The following is a 23,925-nucleotide window of genomic DNA, read 5'->3' as shown; positions in this document are numbered from 1 at the left end:
GTCAGGTGATAGAACAAGTCAGAGGAAAGGAATCTGTCTGTAAGCCAACTGTCTTACCATGCCTGAGAAGAGTCTACCAGAGTCCAGGGAATAGAGCAGGGGTGTCAAACTCAATTTCATTGAGGGCCGCATCAGCATTGCGGTTGCCCTCGGGGGGGGGCTGGGGGTGTGTGGCCAGGGTGGGTGCAGCCTACTGGGTGGGCATGGATGGAGTGGGTGTGGCCTACTGGGGGGGGCATGGTCAGCTCTACATCGTTCGCATCAAGGGTGCCTGTGGGGGCCTGGGCAGGAGTGGGACAGAACTGAGGCTCTCTGGCAGAAGGGCAAGCGCCAAGGCATGGTCCATTTCTTCATTCCTCACAAAGGGTGACACCTCCCCAGCATGCACCCAGGGGGCGGGGCCGACACGGCAGGGGCTGGTTCCTCGCTGTTTCTAGACGGCCTTGTAGAGCTAAGACTGAATGCGTTTCAGCATAGATGGCCACCACAAAACTGTACATTGGCTCCTGGCCAGCCTGGGTCAGGGCCAAGGCAGCGGGGGCCATTCCCTCACTGTTTCCAGGATGGCTTCGCGGGCCATATGAAACCACTTCGCGGGCCACATCCGGCCCCCGGGCCTTGTGTTTGACATGTCTGGAATAGAGCATGTAAGAACCTGAGATGGGAGTTGGGGGAGGAAAGAGAATGAGATGGTGTATAATGGCAACCAGTGTCCTCTGGACATATCCCAAAAGGCTCTTTTTCTCTTTCAGAAGGAAAATGGCAGAAAGCTCCTTATTTGCACAGCGCCTGCATGCTATTACGGTAAGCTTGTTTTCCCAGTCTCCCTTGTGGAAAGGATGCTCCAAGTTTTCAACCAAGGTTATGCTGCTGCTCCCGTGGGAACTCCCTCTCACCCACCATCCCAAAATGGGAACTAAGAAAAAGTGAGGCAGTCCCACTTGGTCAGATCACTATTTTCAAAGCACGGAGCCTGTAGACATAGTAGCTTAATTCATTTGTGTGTGGTTCTTGTGGGTTCAGCTTGGCCACAGAAAGATGGGGCATGAATCTCAAGCTCATGCAATTTATATTATGTTCCTGCAGCCCATATTATTATGTAGTTTTAGTTTGGAACAGACATAAATTAAAGGCTGATTTATGATAAATATCAACTCTCTGGGAGGCTCATTAAGGTCATCATGCCATTCACCCTGTAAGTGTTGCCAGATATGTAATCTCCTGTTGAATAACAAAGTAAAGATAAGAATCCTGCACGAGCAGAGGGAGAAAATGTTGATGGCATGTGATTCTAGCAGGGTCTGCTGATTGGATGGCAGTTTTGGAGCCTTTCTCCACTTGCACCTAATCACTTCACTGTTTTTTTCCTGCCATGTCTCTTCTCATCCCCAGCCCATAACTGGGGTAGCTGAAAGTTGTCCTTAGCTATGACAGTATTAGTGTTTTCCCTCTTTAAACAAGCAGCAAGTTACAGTAGTTTAATCAGGGGTATCTAATGTGCTTCATCAACCATGTGGTCATTGTCAGATGACTCCTAATCTCCCTGATCAATTGAACCAGGTATGGGGTGGTCCCTGCTTCCCCACATCTTCTTATGAGTTGGGCAACAGAATACAGGTAGTCCTTGACTTAACAACAGTTCATTTAGCAATCATTCAAAGTTACAAAGGCACTGAAAAAAGTAACTCATGACCATTTTTCATACTTATGACTGTTGCAGCCATCCGCATGATCACATGATCAAAATTCAGTCACGTGGCAACTGACTCATATTTATGACAGTTGCCGTGTCCTGGGGTCATGTGATCACCTTTGGTGACATTCTGACAAGCAAAGTCAATGGGGGAAGCCAGATTCACTTAACAACCATGTTACTCACTTAAAAACTGCTGGGATTCACTTAAGAAATGTGGCAAGAAAACTTGTAAAATGGGGCAAAACTCATTTAACAAATGTCTCACTTAGCAACAGAAATTTTGAGCTCAATTAGGCTCGTAATTGAGGACCACCTGTGGTTTGGTTCTTTTATACCAGGTTCTTCAAGTCAATCTGCAGTCTGGAAATCTGGATTAGGCCGAGCAGCCACTGAGTATGGAGTAGGGCTACACATTAGGGAAGGAGAGGAACAACTGTCTCTCTGGTGCATCACTGCACAAACCTCTCCATTCCTGCTGGGTGTTGTTTGGGCTACTTGTGGAATAATATTAATCCTATGTTCAAAAGGAACCAACTGTCAGATGATATAATTTATTTAGTCTTTTGCTAGAATAGCCTGTCTCCTTTAGTGCTATCCTAAAACAAAGTTATCCTAGAAGAATGCTAAATCCAAATCCAGCTAACAGTTGGCCTCCCTTTGAGTGCATTTATGAAAACAAAAAAACACATTGTGCAGAGCCAGAACATGGATAAACCTTCTGTTAAAACTCTTCCTCACTCCATCCCACATTAAGGTGAGCAATTGGTGGATGTTTTCCCATTGGCTGTGATATTCAGTGGGAGGGGAAGGAAGCCAAGCTGAAACAAATTCAGTTTTTTTGTATTCCATGTACCCTGTACACCATAAATATGATGTCATTTGATAGCATTGTGCTTGGAGCTGGGTAGGGATCACCAGTGATGCAATACTGCCAACTTAGAGACTGCTAGACAGGACTTTAATTCCTCCATGAGGAAAAGACATTTTTGTGTGTATGCTTCATCCACAAAAGTTTAACTACAAAGAGGCAACAGCAGGTGTCTGAACAACAGAGAACTTACTTTTTCAAAAGCAGTTCCCCAAATTATATATAACCTTTTGATATATCTTTATCTTTTATTTTAGTTACTAGTATATATTTAACCATAGTTTAAACTTCAAAAGCAGGAAACAGAGCGCTCCTTTTGAATTGGAGCAGTCCCCAGGTTCATGGAAAAGTAACCAAAAAAAATCTGCACGAACTAGTCACTTACAGTATTGCTTTTACTCAACCAGACTTTTTCTAGATTTATGGTACTGCAGGTGTTCCCTCTCCCTCCTCCCAAAGTTTGCTGTATTCTTTAATAACAGATCATTCCTATGTCCCTCAATGTCACTTTTATGAGACATAGGGCCAACATTTATTTCTTTTTCTTTTCTGGCCAAGCATGCAAGGCAATGCCACCAGATGTGGTGGTAATGCTCTAAGAATGATTACATGCAAAACAAAAACAAAAAAAATCCAACACATGCTCCCTAATTTTTCCTGAGTTCACTAGAATATAGGACATTATAAAAGGGAGGAGTAGTATTACAATAATATTGTAACTACTACTTATTTTTTTTATTCATGTGACATGGTGCTTTTCCTGAGTATGAAACAGCATTTGCAAAGGGGAGCCTACAGTTCTGAATTTAACACAGATAAAAACAACAAAGACATCAGAAAGCAGAATGAAGATGTTTCATTATAAGCAAGGGCAAGGAAGCTGGAGATTTTTTTTTTTCATCAAAATGGCCTAGTGGGTGTGGATTATAAAATTTTTGCAAAAATTTTAGCTAACAGGCTTATGGGGATCTTGCAGCAGTTTATACATAGGGATCAATCGGGTTTTATAACTGGAAGGTATATGAAGAATAACGTTAGACAAATTATTAATTTATTAGAGTATTTAGAAAAGAATAACCAAGTCTCTGCAGGCCTGATATTTTTGGATGCTGAAAAAGCCTTTGACCAAGTGAATTGGCAGTTTATGCTGTGTTTAATTAAGGAGATGAATTGTGGACAAAATATATTACAAGTATTATCCAATATATATCAAAAACAGACTGCTCAAATTATTGTAAATGGGGGTTTGTCAGAGGCTTTTGTAATAGAAAAAGGAACAAGACAGGGATGCCCGTTGTCTCCTTTATTGTTTGTTTTAACACTGGAAATTTTGTTGATTAAAATTCGGGAGTCTCAAGAAATAAAAGGAATAGAAATTAATAAAAAAGAATATAAATTAAGAGCCTTTGCAGATGACTTGGTTGTTACTTTGTCTCAACCTGTTTCTTCGGTGGTGAAAGTATTACAATTGATTCAACAATATGGACGTGTTTCTGGCTTTAAAATTAATAATAATAAGACCAAAATATTAGCTAAAAACATGACTAATGGTGATAAACAGTCTCTAGTTAACTTAACAGACTTTGAAATTGTTGATAAGGTAAAATATTTGGGGGTTACATTATCTGCTTCTAATGTAAAATTGTATAAAAATAATTATGAAACGCTGTGGATGGAGGTACAGAAGGATTTAAAAAACTGGAATAATTTACAGTTATCCCTTATGGGCAGAATTGCAGTTATTAAAATGAATGTCCTGCCAAAGTTTATTTTTTTGTTTCAAATGTTACCTATCTTAAAGAATGAACGTAATTTAGATGAATGGCAAAAAGGTATTAATAAATTTGTTTGGGCAGGGAAAAAAACCAAGGGTGAAACTTAAAATAATGCAAGATTTTCGTGAGAGAGGTGGACTCAAGGTACCAAATATGAAATTGTATTATGATGCTGTAGTATTGACATTGATTAGCGACTGGGTGAATTTAACAAATAAAGAAATACTTCATTTGGAAGGCTGGGACCTACTTTTTGGATGGCATGCCTATTTAATATTTAATAAAAAAGTGGATTGGGTTTTTAAGTCTCATATTATAAGAAACTCTTTGCTAAGAGTGTGGAGCAAGTATTATAAAAGTGACTTCAAAATACCATTATGGGCTATACCTCGGCATGCCATATAAGGTATAAGGAAAGGGGTAAATATGGACAAGGTCTCTTACGTACAGTTATTAAGATGGGATGGCCAAGACTGGCAGTTAAAATCTTTGGAAGAAGTAACACATGAAAACTTAACTTATTCATGGTTCCAATATAGACAAATAGTGGATAGATGGAAGATGGATTGTAAAATGGGCTGGCTTAGAGAAGATGAAATTTTTTTAAAACAAGTAAGAGATCAAAGGCCAACCCATATTAAGAGAGTTTATGGGGTTTTAGTGGAATTAGATTCAGAACCTGAACTAGTTAAAGATTGTATGATTAAATGGGCACAGAATATTGGTGAAACGATTTCAATGGATACTTGGGAACTTATTTGGATAAGAAATGTTAAATTCACACAAGCGCAAAATTTACGAGAGAATTTTTATAAGATGTTTTATAGATGGCACCTTGACCCAAAGAAAATGTCCATTATGTACCCTAATCTACAGCCGAAATGCTGGAGATGTGGATATTTGGATGCTACTTATTACCATATTTGGTGGACGTGTAAGCATATAAAAGCTTTGTGGATTAAGATATGGTGGAATATTCAAAGAATTTTTAAAAGGAGGGTAAAATTTACTCCTCAATTATTTTTACTAGGTATTGTTATTGACTGTGATGCTAAGGAGGTTATATTGATGTTAAATTTGATTACAGCCGCTAGGTTGTTAATAGGACAATATTGGAAGAAGGAATCTTTGCCTACTTTACAAGAATGGTTTCATAAAGTTTCGTATTTGGCAGAAATGGCAAAGATTTCGGATTTCTTAAAGGAGCAATCTCAAGAAAAATTTTTTGCGGTATGGGAAAAATGGATAAATTTTATACAACATAATTTGGATATGGAAAAATATTATTTAGCCTTTTTATAATTTGTAATGATTGTTTTTTCTTTCTTTCTTTCTTCTTTTTCTTTTTTATATATATACATTTTTTACGTATTATTATTCATATATTTTTTTTTTTTATATATATATGCTTTATTCTTCGTCTACTTTCTTCTTTCTCTCTCTCTCTTCTTTTTTTATTTTTTTTTCCTTTTTAGTATATATTATTCATTTTAAAGTTTATGTTATGTATATTATTATTATATATATTATTACTGTGATTTTTATTATTATTATTAATTATTTTATAAATTGCAAATGTTATTTTTAAAATATTTGTTAAATAATCCTATATTCAGTTCTGGGAAGTCGGGGGGGGGGTGGGGTGGTTGGGGAGGGGGGGGGTGGATTCTTATTTGTAAAACTTTTGAAAAATTTTAATAAAAAAAAAAAAAAATGGCCTAGTGGGGAACTCTTTGAGGTTAAGAACCATTTTTAATGGGTTTTTTTCGAGGGGTGGGCAGTGCAATGAGGCAAAATGGGCATGAATAGATCACACACCCAGCCACGTTTTGTAAACTGTATTGTGGCTTAATATATTTTGTAAATTCATCATATTCCAGATGGATCAGAAAACTATGATTAAGCAAACTATAGCATCATTTATAGGCCTAATTTCTGTCTTAGATTAAAAGGACAACAAAAGCAGTGCATCTGGATTAATTTAAGGGTTACTGAAATAGTGGATTAACTACAATTCTCAATTCCCACTGTGCCAGTGGCTGTTTATAAAGCTGAAGAAATTGGAGCAACCATATAATTCCTTCCATTCATTAGAAAGTTGCCTTGCTGGGGATGAAATGTCTGAGAGTCTCCTTCCATGGGGAAAGGCTGGAGGGATATCCCCCTTGAGAATAAGGGCTGCTCTCCAGATTTCATTAAATCTTATTTTTGCTGGGAAAAGTTGCCAGACTTACTGATTTGTCCAAGGAATGGCTAAAATAAATGACAGGAATGTCCCAAATAGAAGGGACCTAGGTGCCAGATATTCTCCACTTACAATCTTTGACTTTATGCCCAGTGGCTTTGGGTTTGTGCTAAATATGGGCTGTTTGCCCTGCTCCATGGGAAACCTGGGGTAACCTGAGTCTCTTTCTTTGGCTTATCCTCTCTTCAAACAAATGAATAATTCATCAGACAATAGCTTCAACCTGAACCAAACAGAAAGAGAGAGAACTTTGGAGTCTTGCCCAGACTTAGAGATGCAAAGATTGGGTTGGGGTTATTTCCTGAGCTGCAGCCCAGCTACCCTTGTGTGGAGTCTCATACACACACACATCCTGATAATGGGCTTGACATGCATGCTGCATTCCAGACAGTGTAGCAAATATTTATTGTTATATGAATTTTAAGTTAATGCTTCTATACAGGAATCAAATCTGGACAGATTTTCCTGATCTGGCCAGAACAGAGTGCAGGAGGGGAAAAGAAGCTGTGAAACAGCCTGTGCACTATGAAGACCCAGGAGACTAGAGTATGCAATCAGTAACAGACACATCAATGGCCATATGTCTGCAGCAAAGTGTCTGGTACACACACAGACTTTGTAAGCAGCAAGTACTCTTTTACACACAGAAAGCAGAGCCACCAGACGGTACATACCCAAATAGAAATCATTTCCTGGTACTCACTGGCACCAATTAAACTCCAGTCAATATCAGTCTTTATTTGCATTTATCCAACACCAATGCAGATAAGAGTCCCATTTATTTATTTATTTATTTTATGAGACTTATATACCGCTTTAAGTGCAAGCACTCTCTAAGCGGTGTACACCAGTAAGCAATGTATATATATATTTACATTGCCCCCAACAATCTGGGTCCTCATTTTACCTACCCCGGAAGGATGGAAGGCTGAGTCAACCTTGAGCCGGTGAGATTTGAACCGCTGACCTGCTGAACACAGTCAGCTAAAGTGGCCTGCAGTACTGCATTCTAACTGTTGCGCCACCTCGGCTCATATTTCACCTGTTAGCAAGTACAACCCAAAATAAGGGCAGCCCAAGGCAAACCAAATCACACCACCTTCTTCCTGCATTTGTGATGAGGGATCGTAGACATGTCTCCTCCTGATCAAGTTCTTATTAAAATAATTTTTCCTCAGTGACCTGGTGCAATTTCAAGAAGCATTGATGGGTTGTTTATCAGGGATCAGAAATGTCTGTTTTCTGTTCTCCAAATCCAATATGGCAGGCAGATGTTTTATTTTCCTTTTTATCCAAGGTGGAAATTTCTGTATATCCATAGTTCCACATGAAATCTATGACATTAAGTGACTGATCTCAGGTAGCAAGAGGGGGAGGATCCTTCATTTCCCAGGAAGACATTGCCAGTGAAAAGAAAGAGCCCCATCCTCAACAGTTAGATGTTCCAGACAGAAAGGTCAATATCACCCGTCACACAACAACTTTTGATCTCAAGTTGCAGGGAAATACCATCTCCTCTTGACTGAGTCTCTCTTAACCATCCCGCCTCTGAGCCTTTGCTTCCTTTGCTTCATTTTTCCAACAATTAAAACAAAACTCCAGGAATGGTGCCTGCCTGCTTTTGCTTTCTTGTTGGAGTAAATCACCAGGGAATCTTATCCGCTGTTTGAATGAAAGGAAGCTTTAACAGATTTCAAAAATAGGAATATAAACTGACCGATTCAAGTTGCAAAGGATTCCAAAATTATTATTAGCTTGTTGACGTTGTGTGAAAAAATGAAATATACATATTCAGATGTATAGAATGAATATTTAGAAGCTACAAGTACAGTAATTCATAGTAAAGTTCCTTATTGTTAATGGAGGTCACATAGAGTGCATGACTCTTGTTCAAAGTCTTCCTCTATCATCTGAGCCTGAAACACACACCATTTTGTGATAACAGAAACTAAAATTTGAATTGTTCCTTGAGCCTTGCTTATAAAGTCTGGTTTCTATTATCTCTAAATAGTGGCTTGCTCCAGGGTCTGAAAACATGGTAATCTATGTTTTTGGTTAAAGCCGAGTAAGTATGTATGTACATATGTATGTATGTAATATGAATATGAAATATGTTCACTTTTAACTTGACTGTCTGGCCTTATGTGTGGCGCAAATATTGCCTTAGTTGGGACAGCAGGAGAGGGACTTCTGGGTAGCTGCACCCTAGCCCTGAAATAGCCTTCCCAAGGATTCCCACTCCTAACTAGGTTAAAAAAATACTTCCTGTTACCTGGAAAGGCTAATCATCCAATAACTGTATGAAGATACAGTACTTAATGTGCAATATTACTTTGTCATTTTAAATTTTAATTCTGAAAATTTTAAATACTTTAATTTCTGTTACATTGCTTTCTGATAGTTTAAAAGTTGATATCGTTTTACTGTTAATATTGTAAATCAGAGTATGTATTTAGTTAAATTGTGTACAAATCACCCATTACGAATTCCTTAATTGCATAGAAATAAAATAGAAGAAGACACCCAAAAAAATCCTTCATAAGAAATCTATGCTAGTACGTTTGTTGAGATCAAAGCTGCTTTCTTGGCTTTCTCTAAAAAGAGGCGCGCGCTCTCTGTTCCCATGGCGTTTGGGGTTTCTGAGAAAATGAAATCAAAATTGCCGCTAGTAGGTCGAGGGGGTGCGGCAGTCTCTCCCGCTCCCCGTGATGCTTTCACCGGGCAAGCGTTTCAGAGTCATTCAGAGTGGGTGAATTGAGCGGCTGGGCAGTTTTGGAAGCCTGTGGAGACCGGGAGTCCCCAAGCCAGCCGGGGGAGCGCAGAAAGGCTCGATCAAGCGCTGCAGGCGGGACTACAGTCAAGTGCAGGGGGAGAAAAGGCGCCGGGGAGATAAACGGGAAAAGTCTCGTTTTAAGCGAGGCTGATTCTCTGGGATTAATCCACGGCAGCGTGGTCGGTCAGGCAAACCAACAGCCGGGTCTGCCGGTCGCCCACGTGGGCTCGGTCCCGCCCTGCCTCCCTCCGCGGCGGGCCCTTTGTCCGCCCTTTTGCAGGGCGGCTCCTGTCTCGCCTCGCCTCGCCTCTCTCCCTCCGCCTCCCCCACCACACACCCAACCCCTGTCTTTTTGCTTTGCTGCAGGAACGGCGGAGGCTGCAGGAGCGCATCCTAGCCACCCGGCGGGAACTGGAGGAAGAGAGACTGCGAGTCCAACGCCTCAAGGTACCACCCACGAAAAGGATACAGGAATGGATGGGCCACCGAGAGGTGGAGATGGCTGTGCGAGGATCAGAAGCCAAAATATGGGTGGGTGGGGGAGCAGCACTGAAAGAGGAAAGAAGATACTTGTCAGCGACAGCCGATTCCCCCCACACCAAACTGAAGGGAAGGAAGAGGCTGTGATGCACGCTGCTGTGGGTAATACCGACTCTTTGGGGCTAGGTACATCTAAGCAATTCCAGAAGGCTGATTGGGTTTGCACTGTATTCATTTTTGTTTGACAGTCTTCTGATGCTCTGCCTTGAGCGATATAATTTGTTAGTTTTATATCCTATCTCTCCTTCAGGAGCTAGCTCCAGTTTCTTCCCAGAACAAGCTTATATACATGTGTGGTTTATTGGGGGGGGGGGAGAGAGAGAGAGAGAGAGAGAGAGAGAGAGAATGTATGCATTATGGAACTGAGTATCTGCACTGGTGGGTGTGTCCAACATCTACTGTTAAGCCGTAGAGCTTCACATGAAATGTCATTTGTATAGGACTATATATAAGGGTGTGGCTGAACAAGCATATGAGTAGATACATGTACGTGTACATGTGCATCGGCTTTAGACTGGAACTCATTTGTCTTGATGCATCCTGATGGCCCACGTGCATGTCCAGTATGAAGCAGACCCTAAATGCAATCTTTGTCTCTGTTCTAAGAGAAAATCCCTGCGTGAACGCTGGTTGATGGAGGGAACATCCATGCCTGCTGATGACAAGGAACACATGTCTTCTCTTTGGGAGGCAGAGTCTCATGTCCAAGACTTAGAACAAAATCTGTCCAGGTGGGTGTGTCCTAAGTGATGGTGGATGTGGAGCTTTGGGAATACAATAACTAGAAAGGATTGCACTTCTCATAATTTCAGCCAGCCAAAGAAACTGTCACTTTATAAAGCAGAATGGTTGTTTCAGGAGAAGTGTAAGGGTCACATCATTCAAAGTTTGCTGCTTTAAGGGGATTTCCTCCATCTGCAACACTTTGGGGATATAGCAGCTGGGGAGAAGCCAGGTTCAGTTGCTGCTTAAATCATCCTGCTTTTCTTCCACAGCTGCCTCAGAGTCTCCTGCTCCCTTTATTCTTCCACTACCCTTGATGCTTGCTATCCAGAACACTTCTGCCATCCACCGCTCTTCTTGTTTCCTGAATTTCCTCCCCAATTTGTGAAGAATTTCCCACAACCCCCAATGCCAGAGTCATAGAGTAGCCAAATGCACGTCCCCCTTTGGTAGCTCAGGAGAAGCGTCTCAGAAATAGGCAAGCTTTGATTTCTCAAGAACTCTGCATTTGCTGCTTTTCTTAGCTCATACCTTCGGTACCTGCCAGCCCGATGAAGAGCTGTAAAGAATTCAAAAGCTTGCACAGTTTTCTTTCTTATGAAGGTTCTGCCAAAGTTTTGAATTTGGGATGCTTTTCTTCATGAACCATAAATGACCAAATGGAATTTACCATCTTCTCCTGACTTCATTAATTGCCTGAACTTGTTTCCATTTCATTCCCCTTCCCCTTTTGTTTCTCTGCATCAGATTTTTCAAGTGTAAGCCACCCTGGGCAGAGACTTTTCTTTTGGTGTTGGTTTATAAAGAGCCACACTGACAGCCTTTTGCGATTCTGGGTAGAGCTGCAAATAGAGACTGATGATGACATAGACATCCCCCTGGGGACATCAGGGAGTGCTGTTTAGCTGGGACTTGGTGTCTCCCTCCTGCTTCTATAAGCTCTCTTTCCGGAAGAGGCTAAAAACAAAACTGAACTAAAAGTGTGTAGGAGGAGGAGCCAACACACAAGAAGCCTAAAACCACTATCTGGCCTGAGGAAACTAGAGAGAAGGAGGATGGAAATGCTCAAATGAGTGATGATTCAGCAGCCCTCCTGAGACAATGCAAAGATAACCACCTAACATCCATAGATGACCTGAAAAAGCTAAGCAGCATTGATTCTTGTTAGTATTTGGATGGGAGACCACCAGGTAATGCCAAGAGTGGTCTAGAGTAGATTAGACTAGACTGGACTAGGAAGCTGGAAAAACATCCTGGAAGAAATCCACTTCTGGGCCACTGCCAAGAAAATTGCATGGCTGAACCACAAACATACTGGAATAATATAAACCCTACCTTTTGAGAGGTGTGTGGGAAGCCATAAAGGAACATACATAAATCCCATTATAAATGTAGCACAGTCATCCCACGTGCACGCACCTTAAACAACTACTCAACAATTGCCCAAGAAAGTAAATAGTGTTCAACTCGCAGTATAAAAGACAGCTGAGTGAATTGTTTCTCAAAAGGAATGAAACTTGAAATCTACTTAACCAATGAGACACATTTACTTTAATATTTTTCCCCTCTATGAAGCCAAGGAGCTTTCCAGTGGAGATTATAAATAGAATAAGACTATAAAATAAAACAAAAATACCAAATCAATAAATAATAATTGAATTGTCTTCTATATTGAGGTAATAAATTACATCCAATCGGTAGCTGTCTCGGCAGTTTGCATATGTTTATGTCAAAAGTTTTGTACTACAAAAGAATTGAGCAGGCTGGTTTGAATCTTTAAAATTCTATGTGATGGTAAATGTCTGGCCTTCTAAATCTGGGAATTTTGAGTTCAGTAACATTTGAAGAACCACAGGTTCTCCAGATTCTTTTATTCTATAGCTGGAATCTCCTCTCTAAAAATTAATCTGGGTGAGGTTTGCAAACAAAATCTTTCTTTCACTTTGTGGAGAAAGGCAAATTATAAGAAATGGACCCTTCTGGCTTCCTCACAATATCAAGCTTAATGTTGACTGTTTTCCAGAAACCAACCTATTCTAATTTGGCTCATGTATTTTAGGAACACCAGAAATAGGCATTGAGTTGAACATTTATAGTAATCTGCTCTAGAAGATATCAAAGCATGTATTATGGTGTCCAAGTCCATCAATTTCCTGCTAAAAGGGTCTTCTCTTTGCTAATAGGATTTATAATAGTATTTATTTATTTATTTATTTATTTATTTATAAATAATAGGATTTAGATGCTGTTGAATTCAATTCACCAGTGCTCTTGCAGCCTGGGAATGCTGGGTATGTAGAACAGTTTTCTCAATCTTGGCAAGCTCCCAGAATTCCCCAGGCACTATATGTATATGCTGGCTGGAAAATTCTGGGATTTATGTAGAACTTGGATTTAGAACTTGGATCTCAGTACCAATGTTCTTTAAGGGAATGTTTCTCTTGCGTTCCCCTGTATTCTGCAAAGGCCCCCAAGCATTTTCTCTAATATCTCATTCTTTCTCTCTCTGAAGTCTTCAGTCTCAAATGCAGCACCTAGATCATTTGGATCTTCCGGAAGGATGGCAGCAGCAGTCTTTGAAGGAGGTGAAGCCATTGGATGGCATTGTGAAGGTATTTATTATTAATTTGTTTGCTGCCAAATCTTGTAGCTTCACAGCAGTGCATGATGAAAGAGAAATAGAGTAAAACATCCATGGTAAAAGATGCAATACATTTTAATAAATCAGACAAAAAGACATGTCAGATTAAACAGGTGACTAATACCAAATAGCATACAGTATTCGCTAAAAATGCTCTGGAAGTGTATCACTATCTACAGAAGGCCATTCCCATGGAACCAGTTTAGCTTCTAATGGAAATCTGTTTCAGAGAATAAGCATCAATGCTTATCAGTTATAAGACTGTTAACAGTGCTTTCTGGCTTTCGTCCCTATCACCTCATAAAACTGAGGTTCTCTGAAGAGACTGACCAATTCTTCTTGGAGTGGGAGGTTCTGAAAATACCTAGAACAGACATGTCAAACACAAGGCCCGGGGGCCAGATGCAGCCCGCAAAGTGGTTTCATGTGGCCCGTGAAGCCATCCTGGAAACAGTGAGGGAATGGCCCCCGCTGCTTTGGCCCTGGCCCAGACCAGCCGGGAGCCAATGTACAATTTTGTGGTGGCCATCTTGGCACTTGCCCCAGTGGACCATGCCTTGGCACTTGCCCCAGTCCCACCCCCTTTTGCCAGAGACCCTCAGCAGGTCAACGGTTCAAATCTCACCGGCTCAAGGTTGACTCAGCCTTCCATCCTTTCGAGGTAGGTAAAATGAGGACCCAGATTGTTGGGGGCAATGTAAATATATATATATATACATTGCTTATTGGTGTACACCGCTTAGAGAGTGCTTGCACTTAAAGCGGTATATAAGTCTCATAAATAAATAAATAGGCCTCAGCAGGAACATTTGAACAAAAGGTTCTATCACATTTTTCATGAATAATAAGCCAAGATTCTGCAGAATTCCACCGTACGGTTTTGTGTGAATGTAGCTATATTAAGTTACAGCTAGAATATGCGAAGACAAAACAACAATCTGTATTTGCACAATCATTTCCAGATTGAGGGCAACATCTGAATTTGAAGTACTGTGCCAGGAATTATATTTTAAAAAGCAGAAAAATATTTCTGATTTAATTTCATTTAAGCTTTAAATATAATTAATACAATTTCACCCTCTGTTACGTTAAAAAAAATCATTTAATAAATAGTTTTAGTAGTGTCAGGGGTGGTGATTTGCAGGTTTTGGGGACCACATTTGGTATGTGAGGCTTTAGGTTGGAGACTTTAGAGTAGCATGAGGGATGAACCTGATACACAACCTGTTAAATCAAGTAATGAACCCATTGTTTTAAAGAGTTACAAAACTGCTGTGCGTGTTTCACAAATGTTGTCCAGGTGATGACAAAACTTTTGGCCAAAGGCTTCTGGTACAGTCTGGCAAATGTACCTCATTCCTACCCCTCCCCACACAAGTTTAACAAGTTTAAAAAGGTACATGATTGTATTCCTATTCATCATGGTGACAATGTTTCCTCTGAGAATGATCAAATTAGATTAAATAGAGTATGGATAAAGTGTATTTAGCTTATGCAAAATCTCATTGGTTATCACTTTATCAAAAAAAATTCTTATGTTTTCAGATTGATGGGACATCTTCCTCTTCTCCAGAAAGTGAGTAATTTTCTATTTGGTAAGGTGCAGATTATCTGGGGTACCTTATCACACTGGGCACAATCAGATTGGGAATTCTTTTAGGTAACTGCATTAAAATAAATAAGACTATTTATAGACTAATTAGTAGCGATACCTAGTGGTAATTTCATAGAATTTGGGCTGCATTTATCTAAGTAAGTCACACTTGATTATTTATATCCTCTTTAGAATTAATTGTCTAGTAGTTGCGGATCTAGTCCTCTGCTCATACTTATGGATCAGTATAAAAAATGCCTTGCCGAAGCAAATGGTAGTGTTATATCTCATATGACCTCAAAAATTTGGTCTCTGACCTAAACTTCTAAATTTTTAATCCCTTTCACCCAGCTAAAATATCAAAATGATGAATTAATTAAAGGGCAAACTATAATTTGCAAAATTATCCATGAGATAATTTTTTAAATAGTCACCTGTAACCTTATCTATAATCAGCTAAAAAAAAACCCATTCACCAGTTCACAAGAAAGTTTTTAGAAAGAATTTAAGGAAATGTTTTCTGTAATGTAGTGTTTCTTATCTATAGCAATTTAAATCATTTTTGGCTGGGGACTTCTGGGAACTGAAATCCAGACATCTTAAAGTTGCTAAGGCTGAGAAATGCTGGGTAAATTGGTTCTAAATTGGAAATAGTTCAGTTACTGAAATTCTTATAACTTCCATCTCAGTAAATCTTGTTAAATCTGAGTTTGTGAGAATAATTAGTTTTGCTTGGCTTTGAACTGTCAATCTTAGCAAGGGTACCAAAAGGCCTAGGATGCTTTATTACCAGGTTTCACCTTTTGAGCTACGGAAAAGCATCTTTTGGCTCCAGCATTCTTCCTCTGCAAAGGGGCCTGGTTAAGATAACTGAAAGTAATGCTTTCTTTACAGAGGGAAATACTACTGAGACCAAAGTTGAGTTGGCTTCTGTTTCTCCTCAAAAGCCCATGGAGGCAACAGCCAAAGAACAACTGGAGAATGGAGACATGTCAGGAGATGGTGGGTATTAGCCATTGGCAAGGTCTGTCATTAGGTAAGGGATCAAGCCAGGTCCTTGGGTGGTGATAAAAAGGAAATCCACAGTCCAAGGTACAACCAGCAAACCTGCTGAGCAAGTTTGCATCTGTCACATGATTTCTTGCAAATATGGACTTTGATATAGAGTGGTAGAAAATTTGCCATTACAAAAATATCTTGGTTTCAGCTGTAAGGAGATTGTTCTTTTTTTGAGATCAGGACTTTTGAAGGTTCATTCTGGTTTTAGAAGAGTAATCTGGGTATGCAGTGGGGATGGTAAAAATTACTTTGTTTTGCTGAGAGTTTGTGACAAATGAAATTCTGTGGTTCTTAGGAGCTCTTTAGATATTCTTGCTGATAAAGTATTTAATGGGAGAAATTAATCTCTGAAACAGGCTTGTTCATTGCAGTTATTGACCACTAAAATGCTAAAACATGAAGAGGATTCAATGTATATTACATGCACTTTAGCTTCATGCAAAATTATGGTAAGGCCCAATTGCATGAAATGATGATTTATCCTATACTGTTCATAAAATCTTCTGCATGGGAAACTTCTAGTTTCAGGCCTCATGAGAGTCACATGGTCCTTGGCGTGTCTAGATAGCTCCTCCCTCATAAGGCCTCCCCCTTCTGCCAAAGCCCTGGTCTTTCCACCCCACCCCACCCCCAATTTCTGTCAGAAAGATCTTATCTCTGATTAGCAGCTGATGGGAGATAACTCTCTTCACATGCACACAAGCACTATTTTGTACCAAAACCAGCTTTAATAGCCCCATAGTGGATAATAGAGATATTTTAAAATGTCTTTATTAAACAGCTAGTAAAAGAGGTGCCTTTCCTAAATATGCTTTTTGACTCAGTACCACAGTAACTATCCATGACGATTATTCTACAGATTTCTTGGATGTGTTCTGAGGATTTTGTATTAGTGTAAATGGGATGTATAGGGAATGTTAGGCTGAATATTTCCCCTCCCCATATATATGTTATGTTCTGCTGAAACTTGCTTGCCCTCTGGGATACTCTTCAAGGGTGACATGTGTTTCTGGTTTTGTGCTATTCCCCCCTCCCTGCTGTTTCTGCCCACTCCTCCTTTCTCTCTCCCTTCTCTTCCGACTTGAGGACTAAGGAACAGTGTCGTTTTCCCAGAGGGTGCTTTTAAAATCAAGCTTTAAGTTTCAGCCTGTCTCCCTCTGTGTGTGTGTATGTCATTATAGATGGGGAGGATTCTATAATATGGAAGCTGTAAGCATTTTTTGGTGGAAGGGACATCTTGTGTGGGAAGGGTTATCTGAAACTTTCAAACGTGAACACCATCACATGAAAGTGAAGCTGGAAAGATAAAGTTATTGTGCAATTTCCTCAGTGTCATCAGTTCATCTGCGCTTAATGGAGGTTACTTGCAGAATTAGAGCTGTAAGTAAGAGAAATAGGAATCAGACAAAAATGGGGAGATAGATCTACAGTAAGTAAATGCAGCAGACTGTATCATGAATTTGGAAACAGGGATTAAGGGGCTGAGTCAAAGGTTGCTTCATCTGCTATGTAGTGGGGTGCCTGAAATAGAAATTCAGAATTGCATTATCTCCTCCCACCAATGCACAATCCCTTAGGGAAGATCTCTGATGGAAGCTGCATTGAACTAAATGGAAATGGCACAACTGCCCAGATTTAAATCAAGGTAGGAAGATAAGCCAGATCATGGTGTAAAGGTCAATCTTTTGGTTATACTCTAGCCTCCCTGATGCTGCAAGATCACTTTATATCCTTATGGAAGATTGTCAGATTTAAATAACTATGTGGATTATCTTGAGAGAGCCTGTCATAGTCGAAAGAAAGAAGCCTCAATGTCAGTATCCTGAGCAACCCTGCTAAAGCTCCACCTTTACAAAGCAGGCCTAAAACAGAGCCTTGGGGTATCCCACTGCTTACTTCTCTCCAAGTAGATGTAATTCTATTAAGGACAAAACGTTCAGTGTGGTTTGTCAGACAGTTACAAATCCATCTGGTGGTGATGTTGACTATCTCACATTTTTTTAGTTTACCAAGAAATAGGGTGAGGTCTACTTTATCGAATGCTTATGGAAATCCAAATATATTATGTCCACCAGCATTTCGCTGGTCCACTAATTTAGTCACTCTGTTGAAGAATGAAATAAGGTGCCATGTCCAAACTAGGGACAAAGAGGATCATCACAGAGGTAGATCAGATTAACATGAATCTCCTCCATGTCAAACTGAGAGGTATACTTTTATCAAAAAGCTATCACCCTCATCGCCTATAAGACCCAGGTTTTGGAGGCAGGTAGAGGTCAAGAAAGCCATAATACAGCAAACCATAATCTGTACTGTAAACCATTATGAATTTGGCAGATGTGTTCAGTGAACATAAATCAGCTGCGAGAATTCTAAAAATTATAGTTCTTGTGCATAAGGAGAGCATAAAGTTGGGGAAAGTTGGCTTCTGTATTATTGGTGATATTTAAAAGGAGAATATAGATCAGGACCAGAAAAGTCTGACATTTTCTTTTGTTCTCCAAAGGTATTTCTGGCAATGAATGCAGCTCTGAAAAAACAGGAGTCAAAGTAAACCCTGTGACTATAGAAGGTGGGAACTTTCCGCCTTATCAAGGGAGAATCGAGGCTGCGCCTACTACAAAGAATTTGGATCCTAGTGAAGCCCCTGCTGCTCACCAAAGAAAGCTGGCAGTGGAAAAGATGGTCATCAGAGATCATTTGGGGCAGGAAGTGGGAAGCATGGATGCTGTTGGGCAGACACAGAACTTCATTAGAAAAGAAGACGAATTGGAAGACCATGATAACATGGGAAATGACTGTGAAGAATGGAGTACTTCAGGTAGTCTTTGCAATGTGGTGGATCAAAAGAAGACTGGTTGTGCTACTGAAAACCACCTGGACTGTGATCTTGATAGCCGTGATGGCCCAGAGGGAGCGTCTCCAACTTGCCATGATCAGCAAAACCCTTCCAACCTTCTGCAGGACAGTGCTAACTGCCTTGACTCCCCCCGGAAGCAGGGAGATAGTGAGCAGGAGATAGGCTTGTTGGTCAAGGAGGCAGTTCTTATGGAAACGGGGCAGAAAGAACTATCAGAACAAAATGCAGAGGAGGCAGAGCCTGCCAGAAACCTGGCAGTCTGTGATATTGCTACAGAAGAAGAAGCAGTGAACCAGGCAAATCTTACACAGAAGGAAGAGATGCAAGAATGCCATGAATCAGACACAGTAATGCTGGGGGGAGCAGGAGAGGGGGAAGAGACCAAACAATCTGTTTCAGACCAGATCTCTCCTGGTCAGGAAACAACAATTCTGAACCCTTTGGAAGAGGCTAAGCTAGATCCGGTAATGACTTCATCTCTATCAGATCAGATTCCTTCTCTGCCAGATACTAAAGTATCCCTTCCAGAACAGAATCCACCATCTTTTCAGGAAACTGAAACTCTATTCCTGGAGTCAGAACAGCAGTTATTACCACATCAGAGTCCATCACCCCTTTTGGACCAATCTGTTTCATTGCAAGAAAATAAGGATTCTCTTCTAGGTCAAACCCCATCTTCACTGCCAGAATCCTTTATAGCATCAAATCCATCAGCTTTGCAGGGCCATGTTTCTTCTCCAGAACAGAAAGCATTCTTATTACAAGATGATACTGCTACTCAAGAAACTAAATGCTTCTTGTTGGATCAGACCCAATCATCCATACATGAAGCTAATGGAAAAAATCTGGACCAGATCTCAACAGCTCTTCAAGAATGTAGTGATTTTGTGGTAGATCAAATACTGCCTACCTCTCCAGACCAGCTCACATCTCTGCCAGAAAAGATTCCTTCCTCATTACATGAAGGACAGAAATCACCCCACGTCTTGCCAATTGTTCTGGACCAAGAACAGTCTGTTTTGGAGATGAAAGGTCCCCTTCCAGATATAGCCCCTTCTGTTACTAATCAACTCTCTCCTCTATCTGATCAAATCATACCCCTTGAAGAAGCCAATAGTTCTTCCTTGGAAGAAGTTCCAGTACCTTTGCAAGTCCAAATGCCAACTGTTACAAAATCTCAAACACTGCTTGTTACTGAGGCTGATAAGTTTTCTTCAGGCCAGATCCCGTTATCTGAAAATGAAAAGAAGGCAACACCAACAACTGAGCCAGACCAAATTCCACTTGCCTTACAGGACCAGAAACCCCCATTTCCGGACGGCAAAGAGGTGACAGGATCTCTAACTGATCATTCACCACTTCAAAGTCAGTCCTCTTCCTGTTTTCTAGAAGTATCACTTCAAGACCAAGCTCAACCAACCTTAGTGGAGCACATGTCAGTCTCTCTGCAGGACCAGACCTCTTCCCTTAAAGAAACAGAAGAGATTCTTGCAGGAAAGACATCTCCATTTCTTATGGAAGAGACACCTGCACTGTTGGATCAAGCTCCAACCACTAACAAAGACCAGGGTCCAATACCACAAGAAACAACTGTCCTTGATGCTTTGCCAACTGTGAACCAAGTCTCTGCTCAACCCCTTCTAGATGCAGCTGTAAATTCAAAGAATCAAGAATTGAAAGAAGATAGAGATTCTAATTTGGCTTCAGAAGCAGAGACCACTGAGATCCAAGAAAATATTGCTGCTGAGCAACAACCTTTGTTGAATGAGCTGAAAACCGCAGTAACCCCACAGGACATTTCTCTAGATCAGCAGCAGTCCAAGAGTGGGATCCAAAAGCACCAGGGAGCCTCAGTCCAGGAGGCCCCAATTTATATCACCACTGATGGCAATCCTGGCTCATGCCACCTTCAACCTGCAGCATCACACCAGGAGGAGGGTCAAGAGCAGGGGCAGAACAGACGCAAGCAGAAGACGTGCCAGTGCTGCTTGGTCATGTAAGCTTGGCGTCTTTCACGAAGTTGAGGAGAACAGGTGTCATTGATCTGGTCCTAGCAGCAGGCTCTGAAAGTGGTACCATGCCCTGCTAATCATGTAGTGTAAGCATCTCACACATTCACGCATGCGCATGCACACACATGCATACAGTACACACTCCACGGAGGGACTTGGAGGCGAGTTGCATAGATGGGTCCATGGAAGGCTTGCTGCGTCACAAAAGAGAGTGTTCAATGACAGGATTGTTTCTCTTTATTGGTATCTCCTAGCTCATCTCCCAGCTTTCATGGAGGCAGCATATGAGGAATGCCCTGCTTGGGCAGATTGTATTGGCCCACACACGTTCTCCTGCAGCATGCACACTTCTTCATACACTAGTAGTGTAGACCTGCATTTTTCTTGGCACTGTCAAGTATTGTATCACCATTCCCTCCATTTATAATTTATGTGCCTGCATGTCATCCTTCTTGTGCGTGCATGTACATTACGTATTTCGAATGCACGTGTATGTGCACAAAGGTTATTAACATGCAAACCAAGATAGAGGCATATCCATCTTTTCTTCATTTGGCTTGCAAGGCATTTTCCTATCTTGGAAAACACCTGAGTTATGTGCCATTACAAACCTACAGGCTTCTGCAACTTTTTCACAGGGCTGGACACAAAGGCTACAATATGCATGCAGAACTCCTGCCATCCACACTCTCCGCATGTGCCTGAATCCTGTCTGCTGAGTTGGCATGACTCCCCAAATCAATCTGGACCCACTCCAGACACTGAGCAATACCCTCTTCCTCCTGTTCCCACCTCCTGCACCTCTGCTAAGATGGCCAGCTGAACACAACTACGCTTGCAGGGCAGTGACACATAGGACACAGGAGGACTTCCTGCCAATAGGTGGTGCGTTGCAGGGAATTTGGACAAGGCACTACTGGAACCTTCTCTCCCAAATGTGGTCTCCAGCCAAGATCTCGTGTGTGGTAGACTCAATCTTCTGCCTCCCAAAATGGGACTAAGAACCTTTTCCTAGCTCTGACTCGTCCCTTCCTATAAAAAGCCTGGGTTTGTGTCCTGCTAGGTCACAGGCTCTTCCCTCAGCCCTTCACATCCTCCTTTCGGTGACTGTTTATTCTATGCACTTTGTTTAATTTTAGTTATATAAACTTCTGTTGGGGCCACCACCTAAGCCAGTAAGAGCCTTTTACATGTCAGTTTCTGGCTAATACTGATTCTCAATTAAAGTCAGATGCAATGACAAGTGAGAACTGTGCCTCTGCTTGGGGATAGGGACGTGGGATTTGTCTCCTGGGCTTGGAAATGGGGCAGGCTAGCAGAGCTGTCTGATGATCCACTTACCCAGTGGTTCTCAACCTGTGGGTCGGGACCCCATTTGGGGTCGAATGACCATTTCACGGGGGTCACCAAACAACGCAGTCTGCCATTTCCCCCCCCCCCTTTTTCCTTAGCTGTGCTACTCCCTTTTATTCTATTGGCTTTTGAGAGCCAATAGAATAGACTCTCTTGAATAGAGTCTAATTCTATTGGCTTTCAAAAGCCAATAGGAATTGTCCAGGCTGTCTCTGCCCTGCTGAGCCCGCCAAAAGTCCCATTCTGCAAACGGTGCTGCATCAGTTGAGTAGTCCTCGACTTACGACCGGTTGGGGGTCGCGGCATTAAAAAGGTTGAGAACCACTGCACTTACCAAAGCCCCAGGGTGATTTGGGGAGTAGGGGGTAGAAGATGAAGAGTTGGTGATCCTGTCTCTTGTCCAAAGTTTTCCAGTCCTGAGAAAGAAGTAGCAGTGGAAAGCCACTTCCTATCCCTCCTTTTCCAACAAGGGCTTATCATGAATAATAAATAATAATGCATTATATTTATATATGGCTTGCAAAGTGCTGAAAGTACACCTCATGCAGTCTCAGTCATACTTAACAATACAGTTAAGTAGGTCAGTGCTCCATTACATAAGAGAAATGGAGTGGGGAAAGCAGAGGCTGGAAGAACAAATTCCCTTGCTTAAAATCTCACTCTATGCCTCAAACTTGTTGTAGCTTCTTCCTTCCAGTTATGGTTGCTGAGATATTACAAGGAGTCAGCACAAGTAAGCATTGCTGAGTTGAAGTTTCTTCCAGGGGTCCAATTCCAAATGTTCCATGGGGAGAAGAAATAGCAACAAAAGTCATCTGAGATGCATAATATACACCAGGTGTGTTCTTAGCAAAGCTGATATTTGGAACTGGATTGGTGGTGATGTTTGAGCTGTAGGTGCAAAAAACCCTGCCCACTGTCTTGTGTCAATAGAAGGACAGAAGTGGCATCTGAGTAAAAACAAACAGTGCTCAATTTGGGGGCAAATACATATAAAATTCACAGTGCTAAGATTACAATGTATTTTTATAGACACAGACATACATACCTTCCTTTTCAAACTGACCAAGAACAGAAACTGATACAAGAGAAAAATCAGAGGAAAGCAAGCTTGATTTTGAGCCCCCTTATTAGATCTGCCCATTTCTGTAAGCATATAGGACCACCTTTTGCTGTCCATGATGATTTTCCCACCTAATCCCATATCACTACTGGCCACCTTGCCTGTAGGATATTGGGAAATCTCATCTAAAGTGATGCTTTTGTTGGCTTTCCTACCCAATCTTGTATTTTCCCAACAGGTACTGTGACTTTCTCACTAGAGTTCTTTCCTGAGATTTAAGACAATTTATAACTTCTTTCTGTTACAGAAGCATAATAGTTGTGCTATGCAACCAAAACAGATTTTGGAAAGTCTGGAGGGAGAGAAGGTGAGAGTGGGGGTTTCATAGTGTACAATGTGTGACAAAGCCATACTTGATTCTTTTTAGACTTAGGCAGGGAGGGGGGAAACGGATTTGTCAGATTTGTAGCCAACCAGTGCTCCAAAAACAGATATTCACCAGACATCTTGGAAGAAGAGGTCCCTGCAAGATCTTCCTTGGAGACTCAGATCATGCAGGCTCAACTTGGTAAGAATGAGATGTGAAATTGATCAAGCCAAGCCTTCGTTCAGTGCCCAACGAGGCAGTGGATTTAACAGCTTTGAGAAAAAAAGCACACATCATTTTAATTTTCACCCAAGACTTATGAGGGACTCTTCTCATGGATGGTTCACAAAAGAGAC

The 23,925-nt window shown here is 41.1% G+C and overlaps 1 protein-coding gene across 1 annotated transcript; it reads left to right on the top strand.

The window, feature by feature from the left end:
• The first annotated feature begins 728 nt into the window (after positions 1-728).
• LOC120296648 (titin homolog) lies at positions 729-22,033 on the top strand. The gene is made up of 7 exons (XM_039318497.1): positions 729-804; positions 9,724-9,804; positions 10,504-10,628; positions 13,133-13,232; positions 14,807-14,837; positions 15,750-15,857; positions 18,421-22,033. The coding sequence occupies exons 1-7, from the start codon at positions 760-762 to the stop codon at positions 20,772-20,774; spliced, it is 2,844 nt and encodes a 947-aa protein (XP_039174431.1). The 5' UTR covers positions 729-759; the 3' UTR covers positions 20,775-22,033.
• Positions 22,034-23,925: the final 1,892 nt, after the last annotated feature.

This window comes from Crotalus tigris, unplaced genomic scaffold, assembly GCF_016545835.1.
Source record: "Crotalus tigris isolate CLP2741 ecotype Arizona unplaced genomic scaffold, ASM1654583v1 scf7180000021418.322079, whole genome shotgun sequence".
NCBI lineage: Eukaryota > Metazoa > Chordata > Lepidosauria > Squamata > Viperidae > Crotalus > Crotalus tigris.
The sequence above is the reverse complement of the archived record's forward strand: the minus strand, read 5'-3'. Positions and strand labels throughout refer to the sequence as shown.